General features: G+C 45.7%; 1 protein-coding gene, 5 non-coding genes and 2 pseudogenes across 6 annotated transcripts; 3 read left to right on the top strand and 5 right to left on the bottom strand.

Annotated features, from left to right (window-relative positions):
* Positions 1 to 909: 909 nt before the first annotated feature.
* LOC119319672 lies at positions 910 to 1,124 on the top strand (annotated as a pseudogene).
* Positions 1,125 to 4,213: 3,089 nt separating this feature from the next.
* On the top strand, positions 4,214 to 5,876 carry LOC119315718. Its single transcript, XM_037590230.1, has one exon. It carries the CDS (start codon positions 4,214 to 4,216, stop codon positions 5,723 to 5,725), a length of 1,512 nt encoding a protein of 503 aa, XP_037446127.1. The 3' UTR covers positions 5,726 to 5,876.
* Positions 5,877 to 7,983: 2,107 nt separating this feature from the next.
* Positions 7,984 to 8,180, bottom strand: LOC119319671. Its single transcript, XR_005154555.1, has one exon. It is a non-coding gene; the product is annotated as a U2 spliceosomal RNA (small nuclear RNA).
* Positions 8,181 to 9,489: 1,309 nt separating this feature from the next.
* LOC119319899 lies at positions 9,490 to 9,686 on the bottom strand. Its single transcript, XR_005154718.1, has one exon. It is a non-coding gene; the product is annotated as a U2 spliceosomal RNA (small nuclear RNA).
* A 1,647-nt stretch (positions 9,687 to 11,333) lies between these two features.
* Positions 11,334 to 11,529, bottom strand: LOC119319894. The gene has a single exon (XR_005154713.1). It is a non-coding gene; the product is annotated as a U2 spliceosomal RNA (small nuclear RNA).
* A 1,850-nt stretch (positions 11,530 to 13,379) lies between these two features.
* LOC119319902 lies at positions 13,380 to 13,576 on the bottom strand. The gene has a single exon (XR_005154721.1). It is a non-coding gene; the product is annotated as a U2 spliceosomal RNA (small nuclear RNA).
* Positions 13,577 to 14,853: 1,277 nt separating this feature from the next.
* Positions 14,854 to 15,050, bottom strand: LOC119319897. The gene has a single exon (XR_005154716.1). It is a non-coding gene; the product is annotated as a U2 spliceosomal RNA (small nuclear RNA).
* Positions 15,051 to 16,641: 1,591 nt separating this feature from the next.
* LOC119319792 lies at positions 16,642 to 16,778 on the top strand (annotated as a pseudogene).
* Positions 16,779 to 17,543: the final 765 nt, after the last annotated feature.

The raw sequence follows: 17,543 nt of genomic DNA, 5'->3' as shown, positions 1-17,543 counted from the left end.
CGCGCCGCGCCCGCCCGCGAAGGAGGGACCCGCGTCGCCCCCAACGCGCGGAGGAGGAAGAGCAGGGCCCCGCCGCCGCCGGCGCCGGTCAGGCGAGCCCGGCCGTGCCCCCTGGCGGCGGCGAGGGAGGAAGGAGGAGGAGGGGAGACCGGAGGCGGCGGGATCTGGGCGCCCGCCCCGGCCGCCTCGCGGGTGGCGGCGCGGGCGGGAGGGGGGAGGGGGGCCTTCCGTTCGGCAGCAACAACCTGGTATTCAGTCTTTAGAGAGTAACGGCAAGAAGAGGTGCAGAGTCCTGGGAAGCGTGCCGGCGTTGCCTGGTGGATTGCGACGACTTTGCGGTGGTGACATGGCTGATTCCTCCGAGACATATCGGGATCGGGCTTAGTTGAACACATCTCTGGGTTAATAGTTCCGTTCTGATTTATAGATGATGCGATGCTGGCTGCACCTTAGGTACCAGTGTAGCAGAGTGGTTCAGTTTTGAGATAGAGAGAACGAAAAGTATTGCTGTACATGTGGCTACTAATACACTCTTCTGACTAGGAAATAGTACAAACAAGTCGTTTCAGTAGCTTTCACAGGTCCATCCAAATGACAAAATTTTGCTTTTTATTACGTTTTAATGACTAAATTAATTCAGAATACGTTGCTCATTCATGCATCTTTTGCCACTTCACAGATCAGAAAGTAGTCCCGTGAGGCCATGAGTCTCTGAACTAAGGCCGCGTTATTGGGCTGCTTGCTATGGTTTACCCGGGCCAACTGGATAACAAGCCCAAAACGGGAGAAAATAAACACGACGCACAGGGATAGGTTTCTAATGACTTGGTTTAGTACCACCTCGCCCGCGCAGGACAACGGAGAGATAGAGAAAGCTATAAAAGGAGACCCAGGTCATCAGTTCAAAGCATACCTTTCTCGGCCTTTTGGCTAAGATCAAGTGTAGTATCTGTTCTTATCAGTTTAATATCTGATATGTGGGTCATGTGCCCACAATGATATTAAATTTATTTTTTGTGGAGGAGGTTCCACCACACTAGCTTGCTAGTGGGGACTGGCTTGCTAGTGGGGCCTTCATGTGTCGCCTGGGCGTTGCACTGCTGCCCAGGCCAAGTGCACCCCAACCAATACAAAGCAAAAAAATATTAGTACTTACTACTTTTGTATTAAAAATAACAAAAAAATGTGTAGGAAGATCCATAATATGGCTTGCACTAAACATAGATGTTTTCGTTGTCCATGTCATGGGTATAGTCAAGGCACATATTAAGGGCAAGTGATAATTATGATGTTTTTTTCGAGAACTGATAATTATGATGTTGATATGGCATGCATATGCTCTGCAGTATGTGTGGTGTGTGGCTGCACTATGATTGATTTCCAGTTCTTCCACTGTTACTCAGTGTGATCGGCGCAGGGTGCTTGATAACATACATTTGTGCTCTGATTGAGAGAAACAGTAGGCGGGCTGGCTGACGCTCTGTTTTAGCGCTCAAAGATGAACAAGACGACACTGATCGGACAAAGCACGATTCTACGAAGTTGCCATACATGCTGTCTTAAGAAGCAAGGGATTGCGCTCTTCTTGACTCGGCCTAGTCAATACTTGACCCACTTATGTTGACGTAGTAGCATCTGAAACTATCTCCGGACAAGAAAATGGCGGCTACATTTGCTGCTGCTGATCAAATAGGTAACAGCTCTGAAGTTTCTGTATGCACCACAATCCCTTAACCTGCTTGTTTTTTTTTGTTTTTTTTTAACAAATGCTCGCTCAAGCTGATGATACGATAATGACATGGCATGGCATCTTTCTTGCTAACCAGGATGACACCCTGATGAAAAGGAGACCCGATGTGATTTGATCCTTTTCTTCTGCACTACATTCTCTCATATAATTGTTTGCCCCCCTGTTTCCCTAGAACTTTTTGGTCAGCACTTCTCTGATTAACCAGCAGCTTAAGATAAATAAACTATTTCCAAGAACGTTCCCCTACTTAGGGCCTCCTTGATTGATTCCTAGGAAAAGCGTTGGGAAAACATAATAATAGTTTTTACGGTGGTACTGTTCATCAATTTGATTCACATGAATAGACCATAAGACAGAAAATGAAGGGATCCTTTATATTGAGTTCATAGGGAAAATAAAGTAATTTTACAGTCGTTTCAAATCTCCTTTTTACATTCCTGTGCACAAAGAGCAAGGCAAAGATCATAGGTAGCATAATATTACTTCACCTTATTTTAATATATATTCAGGATATGCTTTGATATTAATTTGACCAGATATTTAAGATTTTATGCTTTTCCTATTCCTGGAAATTTGACACCAATTCTGCATATTCTTACGTTTCCATGCAGTCCTACCTTATTTATGTATTTTTTTTAAATACTAAAACCACGATACTTATTTTGAAACGGAGGAAGTATGAACTAAATAGGCACTATACACATGAATAGTAAAAAACACAGGAATAGAGCGGCATGCCATCTGGGGGCAACTAGTATAGGATCTAGCTTTAATTAGGTGAGATCAATGAAATCATTTTTTAAAATACAAAACAAGTTTAAAAATTATGATTTTTTTTTGGAGAAACACATACATGTATGATGTACAGCCTCAAAAGGATTAAGCTCCTAATTCAACCTATGCGGTCAACCTCTCGCTTTCTGCGAGAGAGTCTCGATCCTATGCATTGGGTCCTTGATCTCTATGCATTGGGTCCTTGATCTCGGTGGCATTTAGGACGTCAATCCTCTTTTGGTTCGACCGTTGGGCTGGCGATAGCCCCTTTGCCGATAGATTTTTGGAGTTGTTCTCCATTACGGTGGAGCCCTAGATCTCCGTCGAGGCAGTCCTTATTGATTTAGGGCGCCTCGCATTCCGGAGGTCCTTCGGTGCATCGGAGCAGGATGCATGGCTGGCGCTTCTTGAATGCGTCGCCCTTCACACGCCGGACATCGATCAAGTTCAGGTCCGCTCTGGACGATTCGTAATAAGCCTGTGATTTAGTGTGCGCCTCTTCGACAACTATCTCAAGCTATCTACAAAATGTGTAGCTATTTGTAGCTCTGGTGGCCGCTTAGCCGGGTGACGAAACGGGATGCCATCGCAGATCTTCGGGCGTTGGCTCTCCATTTGGCTCCACTGCTTCCCCCACAACCCCTGAGCCAGATTAGCCTGTGGGACTCACCATGGTGGTGGCCATGGCCGTCGCCGCGGCCGCTGCTATTTCTTTTTTCCTTTTTCAGGGCTTGTTGAGTTGTGTCCTCAGCATAACTCTTTCGTACCTTGGTCGTGTGCTACTTGTGTATGTGGTGTCTCTTTGTATAAACTCGTATGGCTCTGGTGGTTTGTTTTATACCCCCTTCGTCCTAAAATAATTGTCTTAGCCTTGGTACAACTTTGCATTAAAGCTAGTATAAAGTTGAGACACTTATTTTGGGACGAAGGGAGTATATAAAACGGGGTGAAAGTCTTTTTCGGTAAAAAAAAAGATGTGAATAGTGTCAAATACTACTCACCCAAAGCTAACACTATTCATAGTTGAATTTTTTCATTTTTGCATCTCTCATTGTAAATTGACTTTTGAGCTGAATTATATTTGGAGTTGCAAGCATACACCATAGGTATATTGTCAAATAATTTCAGAATTTCTTGAATTGTCTAAATATGAATTTTCTGATTGATCCTACATTTTCATCTAAAAAGTAGATTCTATTTTAGTCTCCTCCCATCTCATCTTCCATACTAAGATTAGTACGAAGTGTTTGATTCTGCACATAAAAAAGTAGTATTTTTCATACGAGGTTGGAGTGGATGAAAATTTTCCTACAAAAATTAGTATAAATGAACCCTAAGAAAAAGTTTCTTATAGAATATAATCCTACCAATCATCAAAACCAAGGTAGGAAAATTATTGAAGGATTAGGATGGTACAAAATTCTTTCGAAAACCCTTCAAATCAGTGAGGGCTTTCAAAGTTCTTATCGTTATGGCATCCTATGCACCTTTCTTGACCAAGATACCATCACACCGCGTGAGATTCTTCTTCTGTGTCGACCTTCTTGACTTCTTTGTCTACTTCCGTTGAATTCTGCATGGTGTTTCTAGATGCACGCGGCCTATTTTGTTGTTACGTACTGGTTGCAGCTGCTACAAGTATGGTTTCCCTACCGATTCCGTTGCTGCACGACACGGAGTCCGTCCGCCATGGATTCACTCCGAGGTCACCACACGGCGGCGGCCCACGCCAAGGCGGAGCTGGGCGAGCGCAACAGCGGCCCCGCCGTCAACCCCGTCGTCGGGCAAGAAGCACGCGGCCCGGTGACCGGCGAGCGGCGGAGTCGCCCGGAGCGAGTGCGCCGTCTTATCCGGCGGCTCCGGCCGGCGCCCATCGGGAGCGCGTTCAAGCGGTGGCTGAAGCACCCGGCGCACCTCGCGCAGTTCGCGTGGGCGGTCTGCGTCGCGCTGACCTTCGCCCTGCTTGGCCTCCTCCTCCTCGGCGTCTTCGACGGCGCCTTCCGGCGTAGGTCCGTCCGCGACCGGTGGGTCGAGATCGTCAACCAGATCCTCAACGCGCTCTTCACGCTCATGACCATCTACCAGCACCCCGAGCTCTTCCACCACGCCGCCCTGCTGCTCCGGTGGCGGCCGGGGGACGAGAAGGAGCTCCGGAAGGCCTACTGCCGGAAGGGCTCGGGTGGCGGTGAAGTGCCCCGTGAGCGGCTTCACCTGTCCGTGGTGGTCGGGCTCCTCCACCTCACCTGCTTCGCGCAGTACGCCGTGTGTGCGCTCTTCTGGGGGTACTCCAGCACGGCCCGGCCGGACGCCGCCATGACCCCGCTCGCCGGGGTCAGCGCCGTGGCACCCGTCGTCGCCGGCCTGTACATGTACCACAGCCCGCTTGGGAGGAAAAGCGAGCAAAGCATGCACCAAGAAGCTGAAGAGGTCTGCGACGACGATGACAGCATGGTGGTTGTGGCGGTGATCGCCGACCCCGCGGGAAGGGAGTGGGCCGGCGGGCTGCTGGACGTGCGCGACGACCCGGCGGCGTGCTGGCTCTCGTGCCTCTGCACCTTCTGCGTGTTCGGGTGGAACATGGAGCGGCTGGGGTTCGGGAACATGCACGTGCACGGCGCCATGTTCGCGCTCCTCTGCTTCGCGCCGCTGTGGGTGCTCAACCACGCCGCCACGAACATCCGGAGCAAGGCCGTCAGCAACGCGGTCAGCGCCGCCGGGGTGGTGCTCTGCGCGCTCGGCCTGCTCTACGGCGGGTTCTGGCGGGCGCGGATGCGGCGCAAGTTCGGGCTCGCCGGCAAGTACAACAGGCTACCCTTCTTCTCCAGACTGTCGCTCGACGTCGCCGACTACCTGCAGTGGATGTTCTGCTGGGGGTGCGCGCTGGCGCAGGAGGTGCGCACCGGGAACCTTCTCCTCGACGTCGAGTCGACGGGAGGCATCAGCCCGCAAGGCTCCGGTGGTGCGCAAGTTGATAGTAGTAGCAGCCTACGGCCTTTGCCGAGAGAGGACGGTAGCTTTGAGATCGCGGCAGTCGCTGGCGCTCCCTATGTTCCGCTGGCCGACAACTCGCCGCGTCGAGGCGAGGAGTTGCCATTGGTGCAGCTGAAGCGGGACGGCATTTCGTCTTCTGGAGAAATGAGGCCACCAGTGCCGCCATTGATGCAGGATGGCGGAGGTCCTCAAGGTGGGCGAATTCAGTGACTGGTAGTAGTACCGTACGGTCGTTGGCATACATAGATCCTGCATGCAGAGGGAACTTATATGCAAGTTATTTTGTCATTTTCTTTTTCCCAGCTCATTGTAGTACTTCATAGTGTATTTAGAGCAGCATGTACGCATAACAGTATCACGTAAGGAGCAACCATGATTAAAATACAAGACCGAGTCACGACACACTTACGTCCTGATCATTTGCAGATGAAGTTGTTGTGGCTGGCAAAGACTGGTCAAGGCAGACGGGCGAAGGTGGGGGTGGCGTCGCCTGACTTACAGAAGACGACGCATGGTGATAAACGTCTCAAGTTGAAACAGACTTTCGCCCCGCTTTATAAATAAAGCAAAGGTCTATACAACCAACATTCAGATAAGCCATAAGGCGACGACTGGAGCAGCGGCACAATAACGCCTAAAGAAAACATAAAAAGAAAAAAGAAAAAAACAAGGCCACCTAGTGGCCGTCGACGGGCGAGGCTAAACTGACGAAATCTGACGTGCCGAATCCACGAACGTATTCAACATGGTGTCTAGACGTTCTCGATCGCACTGCCTAGTAAGCGGGTGCCATTGCTACAGAAAAGTAAGGAATTTGAACAAAGAGTCAGACTTACTAGTTGTCCAAATGGCACCCGCTTACCTTCTCAATCACCATTTTATTTCTAGTTGTCCAAAGAGTCCATGACATGGCCTCAAAAATCAGCCAGAATATGTGTGCGGTGTCGGCCAGGCATGGTAGCCCTGGCTTGGAGGAAGTCCACAAGGTCCAGGGCCTCCCAGTCGGGCCCTAGTGCCTCTCGGACGAACTGCCAAAGGATCTGGACCGCTGTGCACGAGAATATGATATGGGCTACAATCTTAAGGACCCTGCATAAAGGGCAGAGTCCATCACCCGGACCCTGTCGCTTGAGCACCTCGGTCCTGGAGGGGAGGCGATCCCTGAGAAGTTGCCAAAGGAAGATCTTTATTTTCAGGGGCATGGTGATAAACGTGAGCAGTCGTGGGAAGCGCTTCCGAAAACCTTGATCCATCCTCTTCCAGATGCAAGATCGCAAGGGCAGACCTGCTCCGCCCCGTTCGTCCGTGAACAGAGGCACTCGATATGAAGTAGACTACGATGACAGTGTAATACTCTGACAAGAGGCAACCCTAACTTGAAACTCAATCTAAAGGATCTCTTCAATTTTTTTCTTAGACCATAAGAAAAAGAGGTAACAATAACAAGAGAGAATATAGTGCAGAAGGACAGCATTAAGTCACATCGGGTCTCCCTTTCATCAGGGTGTCATCCTGGTTAGCAAGCAAGACGGCATCCATGTCACCATCATACCAGCAGCTTAAGCTGGCATTTGTTAAAAATAAAGCAAGCTGGTTAAGGAGCATACAGAAACTTCAGAACTGTTACCTATTTGATCAGCAGCAGCAATTGTAGCCACCATTTTCTTGTCCGGAGATAGTTTCAGATGCTACTATGTCAACATAAGTGGGTCAAGTGTTGACTAGGCCAAGTCAAGAAAACCGCAATCCCTTGCTTCTTAAGACAACATGTATGGGAACTTCGTAGAATTGTAGTTTGTTCGGTCAAATTTGGTGTTCTATCTTGTGTCGTCTTGTTCATCTTTGAGCGCTAAAAGAGAGCGCCAACCAGCCCGCCTACTGTTTCTCTCAATCAGAGCACAAATGTATGTTATCAAGCACCCTGCACCGATCACTGCGTAACAGTCGAAGAACTGGAAATAAATCATAGTGCAGCCACACACCATACATACTGAAGAGCATATGCATACCATAACAACATCATAATTATATCACCCCCAAACAAATAGAATTCTTAGCACCAACTTTTAAACTGAACTGGCGATCAACTAGCTGATTCTGTTCTGTCAGATTCAGTTATTTTGCCCCTGCGAGTCCACACGCTATCCTGACTACTTGAACCCAGAAACATACAGCAGCCAAAACTTGCAAGAGCGCAGGGCACCATCTCTGTTGAGCTATAGAATTGTCATCCTTGCCCTTGAATGTTCCTTGACTATACTCCTGACATGTCAAGAAAACATAAGCATCTAGTTTCTTCTGTTTCAAGAAAACATGCTTGAAGCTGGCCATATTATTTAGAATTTTTCAGATATAAGAAACGAAGGGAAATGTGACCACTGTGGTGGATCTTCCCACACATTTTGTTGTTGTTGTTGTTGTTAATACAAGAGTAGTAACTGAATTACTGATCTTTTGCTTTGTTTTGGTTAGGGTGCACCTAGCCTGGGCAGTAGTGCAACGCCCAAGCGACACACGAGAGCCCCATTAGCAAGCTAGTGTGGTGGACCCTCCCTCATAAAAAATAGATTTAATATCGTTGTGGGCACATGGCCCACATATCAGATATTAAACTGATAAGAACAGATACTACACTTGATCTTAGCCAAAAGACCGAAAAAGGTATGCTTTGAAACGTTGGTCTGGGTCTCTTTTTATAGCTTTCTCTACCGCTCCATTGTCTTGGGCGGGCAAGGTGGTACTAAACCAAGTCATTAGAAACCTATCCCTGTGCGTCGTGATTATTTTCTCCCGTTTTGGGCTTGTTATCCAGTTGGCCCGGGTAAACCATAGCAAGCAGCCCAATAACGCGGCCTTAGTTCAGAGACTCATGGCCTCACGGGACTACTTTCTGATCTGTGAAGTGGCAAAAGAGGAGCCTGAATTCCCTCACAAAAAAAAAGAGGAGCCTGAATCAGCAACGTTTTCTGAATTAATTTAGTCATTGAAACGTAATAAAAAACAAACTTTTGTCATTTGCGTGGGCATGGATTTTAACTTCGAACAACCTGATGGATCTGTGAAAGCTATTGAAACAACTTGTTTGTAAGAGTATTTCCTAGTCAGAAGAGTGTATTAGTATCCACATGTACAGCAATACTTTCGTTCTCTCTTTCTCAAAACTGAACCACTCTGCTACACTGGTGACCTAAGGTGCAGCCAGCATATTAACCCAGAAATGTGTTCAACTAAGCTGACGAGCAACTAGCCCGATTCCGATATGTCTCGGAGGAATCAGCACAAAGTCCTCGCAATCGACCAGGCAACGCCGGCACGCTTCCCAGGACTCTGCACCTTTTCTTGCCATTACTCTCTGAAGACTGAATACCAGCTGCACTTTCAGACCATTGATTTATCAGAGAGCTAGGATTGTGTGCAGCTAAGTTGAACAAAAGCAACTACTCCAAGAAGGAGGATCATTCCTCAATTTCTTACAGGTGCACATGGAAAATTTCAGGTCGCCTTGTGATGCAAAATAGTACACAATTACAGTCATTAAGTGGAACTTGGAAACTATTCTTCACATAGGGGCACTGTTTTGTTGGTCTGAATATAGTACTCTTCACATAGGAGTACAGAAAAACATCACTTGCAAATATTCACAAGATCAACTCACTGGCACATAGAACTTGATAGATACAGTAGATTCTATTTAGAAGGAAAGCAATCTCACACATTCATAGGGAAATCTATGCAGATAATGCTCCCAGGTGAAAAAAAGGCTAAGCATCCTTCGTCTTCTGCTTGGTGATGCAGAAGCAAGAAATTGCTTTCAGGCAACTAATTAATTCAAATAATCGTTCATCATTCAAGACTAAATATTATTCTTTTATATTACAAATCAAAAGACTATTTTTTTACTTTAACCAATCATCAAGACTAAAATTTATTTTATATTTTACAATCAAAAGACTAAGTTTTTTACTTTGTATTTGTTGGGGTGCGCCAGGCATGGGTAGCAGTGCAACACCCAAGCGACACATGAGGGCCCCACTAGCAAGCTAGTGTGGTGGACCCTCCCCCATAAAAAATAAATTTAATATCGTTGTGGGCACATGGCCCACATATCAAATATTAAACTGATAAGAACAGATACTACACTTGATCTTAGCCAAAAGGCCGAGAAAGGTATGCTTTAGACCGCTGGCCTGAGTCTCCTCTTATAGCTATCTTGGATGACTGCGCTGCTTGCACGGGCGAGGTGGGACTAAACAAGTTACCAAGGAATCATTAGAAACCTGCCTCTGCGTGCTCCTGTTTTGGACTTCTTGGCCCAACTAAAGATTAGTAGCCCAGATGCCTCAACAACCCAGTAATCATGCTAGTACATCATTAGTTGTCAAGTAGTAAACGACAAAATAGTTAATTAACTATTGCTGGCTCGTGCAACTCATCCAAGAATTCGTATCTGGTCAGCAATGTTTCCTAAATTAGTTCATTTAAAAATAATGAATTAAAGCAAGTTTTTGTCATTTGGGGTTCAGAATTAACTCCAAGAACTCAATTAATCCCTCCATTTTTCTTATGGTCTATTCCTGTGAATCAAATTGATGAATAGTATCATCATAGAAAAAGTTCATATTCATATGTTTTTTCTTCACTTTTCCGACGAATCAAACAAAGAGGCCCTAAGTAGGGGAACGTTCTTGGAAAAAGTTTATTTAACTTAGCAATCGATAAGTTAATCAGAGAAGTGCTGACCAAAAAGTTCTTCGAAACAGGGGTGCAAGCATTGTTCAGAAGGAAAAGATTAAATCACATCGGTTCACCCATTTATCAGGGTGTCATCCTGGCTAGCAAGAAAGACGGCATGTCATGCCACTATCATAACAGCAGCTTAAGCTAGCATTTGCAAAAAAAAAAAAACAGGTTAAGGGATTGTGGTGCATACAGAAACTTCAGAACTGCTACCTATTTGTAGCCACCATTTTCTTCTCCGGGGATAGTTTCAGATGCTACTACGTCAACATAAGTGGGTTAAGGACTAGAAACTCGTCAAGAAAAGCGCAATCCCTCACTTCTTCAGCATTCAGATATTCATTTGCTTACCAAGCTATATAGGAATTTGTAGTTTATCCTGTCAAAGTTTTGAGTGGTGACACCGGTCCTCTCGTTCAGCTTTGAGCGCTAAAACAGAGTGCCTGCAGCCAACTCGCTTGCCTGTTTGTTTCTCTCAATCAGAGCACAAATATTATGAACCACTCTGCATCGATCACTAAATAGTGCTGCCACACCCGCACATACTGAAGAGCATGGTAACAACATCATAATTATCACCCCCAGAAAAATAGAATTCTTAGCACCAACTTTTCAACTGAACTGGCGATCAACTAGCTGATTTTGTTATGTCAGATTCAGTATTTTGCCCCTGCGAGTCCACACGCTTCCCTGTCTACTTGAACCCAGAAATATACAGCAGGCAAAACCTGCAAGAGCACAGGTCACCAGGTGTGTTACGCTATTCTTGAGATAGGGGTGCAGTTGCTATTCTACTGGACCGAGTATAGTACAGAAAGCCATCACTTTCAAAATATTCAGAAGATCAACTGTAACAACACATAAAACTTGATAGACAGGTTCTGTTCAGAAGGGAAGCAATCTCACACCTTCATAGGAAAATATATTTAGATAATGCTTCCAAGTGAAAATAAAGTTGAATCATCCTATCAAATTTTCTGCTTGATTTTTTAATGGATAACCTGCTTGATGATGCAGCTAGCAACACAAAATTGCTTTCAGCCGAGTCGAAACAAGTCTAGAATTGTTTAGTTTGTATTGGTTGGGGTGCACCTGCCTGGGCAATAGTGCAACACCCAGGCGACACATGAGGGCCCCACTAGCAAGCTAGTGTGATGGACCCTCCCCCACAAAAAATAAATTTAATATCGTTGTGGGCACATGGCCCACATATCAGATATTAAACTGATAAGAACAGATACTACACTTGATCTTAGCCAAAAGGCCGAGAAAGGTATGCTTTGAAGCGATGACCTGGGTCTCCTTTTATTTCTCTCTCAGCCGCTCCGTTGCGTTGCGCGAGCGAGGTGGTACTAAACCACAAGAGTCATCACAAACCTGTCCCTGTGCGTCCCTGACTATTTTCTCTCGTTCTGGACTTGTTGGCCGGTTGGCCCAGCTAAAAAACTATAGTAAACAGCGCAGGTGCCTCAACAGCCCAATAACGTGGCATCCTAGTTCAGACTTCAGGCCGAGTACTTTCTGTCAAGTAGCAAAAATGGACACATCTTTCTGAATAGCCACGTTTTCTGAATTAATTTAGTCATAAAAACATATTAAAAGCAAGCTTTTGCCATTCGGGTGTTCAGAGATTTAACTTTAACAATTTGATGGGCCTATGAAAGCTATTGAAACGACTTGTTTGTATATCCTAATCAGAAGAGTGGACTGGTAGCCACATGAACTGGGAAGGACCTAATGTGCAGCCAGCATCAACAGAGCATCATCTACACATCAAAACGGAGATATAACCCAGAGAAATGTTCAGCTAATAAGCTGACGAGCAACTAGCCCGGTGTAAACGTTTCACAAGCAACAAGCACTGTGGTGGATCTTCACCCACACAATTTTTTTTTTTTGTTAATACAAGAGTAGTAACACAACTAAGAAGAAAATGATTAAATCACATCATAGTTAGGAAGAAAGATGTCACTATCATGCTAGCAGCTTAAGCTAGCATTTGTAAAAAAAAAAGGCAAGCAGGTTAAGGGATTGTGGTGCATACAGAAACTTCAGAATCGTCACCTATTTGATCAGCAGCAGCATTTGTAGCCACCATTTTCCTCTCTGGAGATAGTTTCGAATGCTACTACGTCAACATAAGTGGGTTAAGTGACTAGACCGAGTCAAGAAAAGCGCAAGCCCTCACTTCTTGAGCATTTAACTTCTCATTTCCAAGACAAGCTGTAACAGAATTTTGTAGTTTGTCCGGTCAAAGTTGTTGTTCTATCTTCTGTGGTGACACCGATCCTCTCGTTCAGCTTTGAGGTTTCTCTCAATCAGAGCACAAATATTATCAAGCACTCTGCACCGAGTAACAGTCGAACAACTGGAAAGAAACCGTAGTACAGCCCCACACCGCACATACTGAAGTCTGAAGAGCGTCATAACTCATAACTTTTCAACTGAACTGGCGATCAACTACTACGTCTGTAAATAAATTTAAATATAAGACATTTTTTCAGTTACAGAAGTAGTAGCTGATTCTGTTCTGTCAGATTCAGTTATTTTGCCTCTGCGAGTCCACACGCTACCCTGTCTACTTGAACCCAGAAGTAACAACAGTCAAAATCTGCAAGAGCACAGGGACAGGGGCCCTCAGAATGTTCCTTGACTATACCGCTCACATTGTACAACATAAGCATATAACTTCTTCTGTTTCAAGAAAACATGCTTGAGGCATGTCATATTATTCAGAATTTCAGATAAGGAAACAAAGGGAGATGGGACAAGAACAAAGAACTGGCTGCAACATCCGGTGTAATATACTCGTGCAAAACTTTTGCACAAGCAACAAGCAGTGAGGCGGACATTTTCACACATTTTCTTTTGATACTCCCTCCGTCCAGAAATACTTGTCATCAATATGAATAAAAGAGAATGTATCTAGATGTATTTTAGTTTTAGATACATCTTTTTTTATCCATTTTGATGACAAGTATTCTCGGACGGAGGGAGTACAAGATTAGGAAAACAATTATGTTTGGCAACATCGGGTGTAAGCTTTGCACAAACAACAATCATTTTGGTGGAGCTACACACTTTTTTTAGTTAATAGCACAAGACTAATTTTTTTCTTTTGTATTGGTTGGGGTGCGCCTAGCCTGGGCAATAGTGCAACACCCAGGCGACACGTAGAGGCCCCACTAGCAAGCTAGTGTGGTGGACCCTCCCCCAAAATAAATAAATTTAATATCGTTGTGGGCACATGGCCCACATATCAGATATTAAACTGATAAGAACAGATACTACACTTGATCTTAGCCAAAAGGCCGAGAAAGGTATGCTTCAAAACGCTGGTGTGGGTCTTTTTTATAGCTATCTCAACCGTTCTGTTGTGTTGTGCGGGCGGGGTGGTACTAAACCAACAGTCGGTCATTAGAAACCTGTCCCTGTGCGTCCTGGCTAGTTTCTCCCGATTGGGCTTGTTGGCCGGTTGGCCCAGCTAAAAAGCTATAGCAAGCAGCCCAGATGCCCCAATAACGTGGCCTCTTAGTTCAGAGTTCAGACTCATGACCTCACGATAGTACTTTCTGATCCGTCGAGTAGCAAAAAATGACATATCATAGCCTGGATTAGCAACGTTTTCTGAATTAATTTAGTCATAAAAACGCAATAAAAAGCAAGGTTTAGTCATTTCGGTGGGCAGGGGTGATGAATGCCTATGTTGCCATCAACTGGGAAGAAATTAAAGTGCAGCCCACATCAACACAACATCTTCTGAATATTACAACAGAAATATACCCTGCAGAAGTGCAACTCAACCAACTATATATGTTCATTGTTCAATGGCAAGCAGCTAGCTTGATTTCGTTTCTGTCAGAACAATTCATCTTGACACTGCAAATTTTCACAGTGTCCGTTGTCCATTTGACTGACTACATCCATGAAACTAGAAAACTGCACTTCTTGCCGTCAGACTCGTCTTCCTTGACTAGACCATTGATACAATGGAGATCCCCACAAAATAAACGTATGCTACTCTTTTCCCACATCATATGCTACATTTCATAGCTGTAATACGACGGAGCAAAGTTTTATGTTCAAGCACCACTTGGCATGAGCGGTTTGCTATCTCAGAAAACAATTAACAAAAAAAGTGTTATGTTAAAGTTAAACACGAAAGCGACTATTCAACTGTTCGGTAAGAACTTCAGAACAGCGCCAAAGTATACACCGCCTTCAAGAGCTTCTGATTTCCTTTGTTTTAAGGAAACACGTCATATCATTACGATTAGGAAATAGGACAATGTGGGTGGGGGAATGCAACGGACGGGATCCCAGAAGGTTCAAGGGAAGACAGGAAGTCAAGAAGAAAAATTGCTACATCGTCTGAGCCACTGCTATGTACTCCCTCCGTAAACTAAGAGGGAGTACTCCACATTACTAACAGCCTGCTATGCACAAACAACAAGGACTCCAGGACTAGTAAAATAATAGTGAAGTGTTGGGTTTGCGAAAGCAATTAGGCGTAAATTGTTTTAAACTTGTGTTGGTAAAATAATGGTTAATTACATGGTTAGCCAAAGCAGTTAGGACAAAACTTTTTTACTTTGTATTGGTTGGGGTGCGCCAGGCCTAGGCAATAGTGCAACGCCCAGGCGACACGTGAGAGCCTCACTAGCAAGCTAGTGTGATGGATCCTCCCCCACAAAAAATAAATTTAATATCATTGTGGGCACATGGCCCACATATCAGATATTAAACTGATAAGAACAGATACTACACTTGATCTTAGCCAAAAGGCCGAGAAAGGTATGCTTTCAAACGATGTCTTGTGTCTCATTATATAGCTATCTCGACCCCTCCATTGTGTTGCCCGGGCGAGGTGGTACTAAACAAGCAGGGGTCAACTAGAAAGAAACGTGTCTCTGTGCCTCCCTAATATTTCTCTCGTTTTGGACCTGGCCCAACGGCCTCAAGAGCCCTAACGAGGCTTTAGTTTTTTCATGCTCCCGGCCTCACGGAAGCCCAAAAGGACATACTAACTATTGCTAGCATCTGCTAGCTCATCCTTGGCTCAAAAGAAAAACAAAATCTGGTAGCTCATCCAAGAATTCATTTCTTCGCCTGGATTAGCAAGGTTTCCTAAATCAGTTTAGTTTTAAAATATGAAAACCAAGCTATTGAAACGACAACTAATCTGCTCCAGCTAAAAACCAGAGACTGTGAAGATAGCTCCCATTGCAAGCATGGAATAAAAACGTCCATAAATAAGCTGACAGAGAATTCTCTGCAATGCGCATGCCGTATTCACAAGCTTACAAAGTGCCAGCCACCATGTGGTGCTAAATGTGAAGTACAGATATTCGTACAACCTGGAAAATGCATTTCCTACATAGGGATGCCGTGCTACTCTGTTGAACTGAATAGTACCGACAGCCATCACTTGCAAATATTCGGAAGATCAACTATAGCAACACACAAATGTTGATAGATAAGTCCCTTTTGTTAGAGAAAGAGAGACAAGTTCTTCTCAGAAGTAAGACAATCTGACACGTTCATAGACAAATTTAATCTAGGTAATGCTTCTCAAGTGAACACAAGTTGAACCATCCTTGTCTTCTGCTTGACAACGCACCTAACTGTTAAACTCATATATGCGCACATATGATCTTGAGATAGAGTTAGTTTGAATAGGGTTGTTAGTATCTAGTTTACCTTCTTCCAACCGTATGATCTATCTCTATCTCTTCTTTCCTTGTACTCCAAGCTTGTATGCCTTATCAGGGATTTGCCCCCTGCTATATAACATGAAACCGTCGCTACTAGGAAAGGTACGACGTTACAGCAACTCGCACATGATAATCAGAGCCCATCTCTTCCATCGCATCTAGCTTCCATCCCTTCCACCACCTACGCTCGCTGCCATGGCTTCCTCTGCCGCCACCGTAACCTCTGTCTCTCTGGCCAAGTCACGGAAAAGCTTTCCCGCACCAACTTCATCCTCTGGCGCACCCAAATCACACCGCAGATTAGAGGAGCGGGATTCTTCGGGTACGTTGATGGAACGAACCCGGAGCCGGCCAAACAAGTCGTCACCAAGGACAAAGATGGGAAGGAGGAGACCATCCCAAATTCCCTTCATGCCGTCTGGATCCGAGAGGATCAACAGGTACTTGGTTATCTGTTGAACAATCTCACCAAAGAAGTTCTAGTGCAGGTTACCTCCATCGTCCATGCACATGAACTCTAGGCAGCCTTGGCGAGCATGTTCTCGTCCCAGTCGCTGTCGAGGGTCAACAACATCTGCATCTGTAGCGAATGCACAAAAGGGCACGCAGTCCGTGGCAACCTACTTCGCGCACATGCGCTCCCTGGCGGACGAGCTTGCTGCAGCAGGCAAACCTCTTCAAGATGACAGCGAGCTGATCTCCTACATCCTTGCTGGATTGGATATGGAGTATCAGCCGCTTGTCTCTGCCCTCGACGCCCGCACACAGCCGGTCACCCTGGACGAGCTCTTCGCCCAGATGAGTAACTTCGACCAGAGAGTCGCGCTCTTCCAAGGAAACAACTCCGGCGGTGGGTTTAAGTCGTCTGCCAACGCCGCTTCACGTTGCGGCGGCGGCTCCTCACGCTACCGAGGGCCATAGCGCAAGGCGAAGGTGACCAGCGGCGGAAACAGCGGGGCCCCCAACTCCCGCGGCAACAACAATGGCGCACGACCCTCCTACACCAACCCTATGGGCCGCCGCAACAACTCCAGCAAGTCCCGTCCAGATGTCGTCCGCTGCCAGATTTGTGGCAAGCTTGGACACTCGGCGGGGACTGCTGGTACCGCTTCCAGGAGGACAGCGACTCGTCTGGTGATGAGAAGGTCGCTGGAGGAGCGGATGCCTCGTACGGAGTCGACACAAACTGGTACGTCGACAGTGGTGCTACTAACCACATCACCGGCGAGCTGAAAAAGGTGACCATGAGGGAGAAGTACCACGGCCCCGATCAAATCCATGCAGCCAATGGAGAAGGTATGGGAATCCGTCACATTGGTCATTCAGTTATTAAAACTCCTCACAAAAAATTTCATCTTAGAGAAATCTTGCATGTCCCTAGAGCATCAATGAATCTTCTATCCATTCATCCCATTGCCATTGATAATCATGTGTTCCTCGAGTTTCACCTGTTTTTCTTTTTGATCAAGGATCAGGCCACGAAGAAAATCCTGTATCGAGGTAGATGTGTTCGAGGACTTTATCCGTTGATGCCGTTGATTAGGAGATTCAATAAGCAAGCATATGGTGTCATCAAA

Source organism: Triticum dicoccoides, chromosome 6A (assembly GCF_002162155.2).
Source record: "Triticum dicoccoides isolate Atlit2015 ecotype Zavitan chromosome 6A, WEW_v2.0, whole genome shotgun sequence".
Classification (NCBI taxonomy): domain Eukaryota; kingdom Viridiplantae; phylum Streptophyta; class Magnoliopsida; order Poales; family Poaceae; genus Triticum; species Triticum dicoccoides.
Note: the sequence above shows the minus strand (reverse complement) of the source record. Positions and strands in the feature narration are given on the sequence as shown.

Bases quoted from the DNA above. Each gene is read 5' to 3' on its own strand.
- LOC119315718 (XM_037590230.1), top strand. From the start codon at position 4,214: ATGGATTCACTCCGAGGTCACCACACGGCGGCGGCCCACGCCAAGGCG.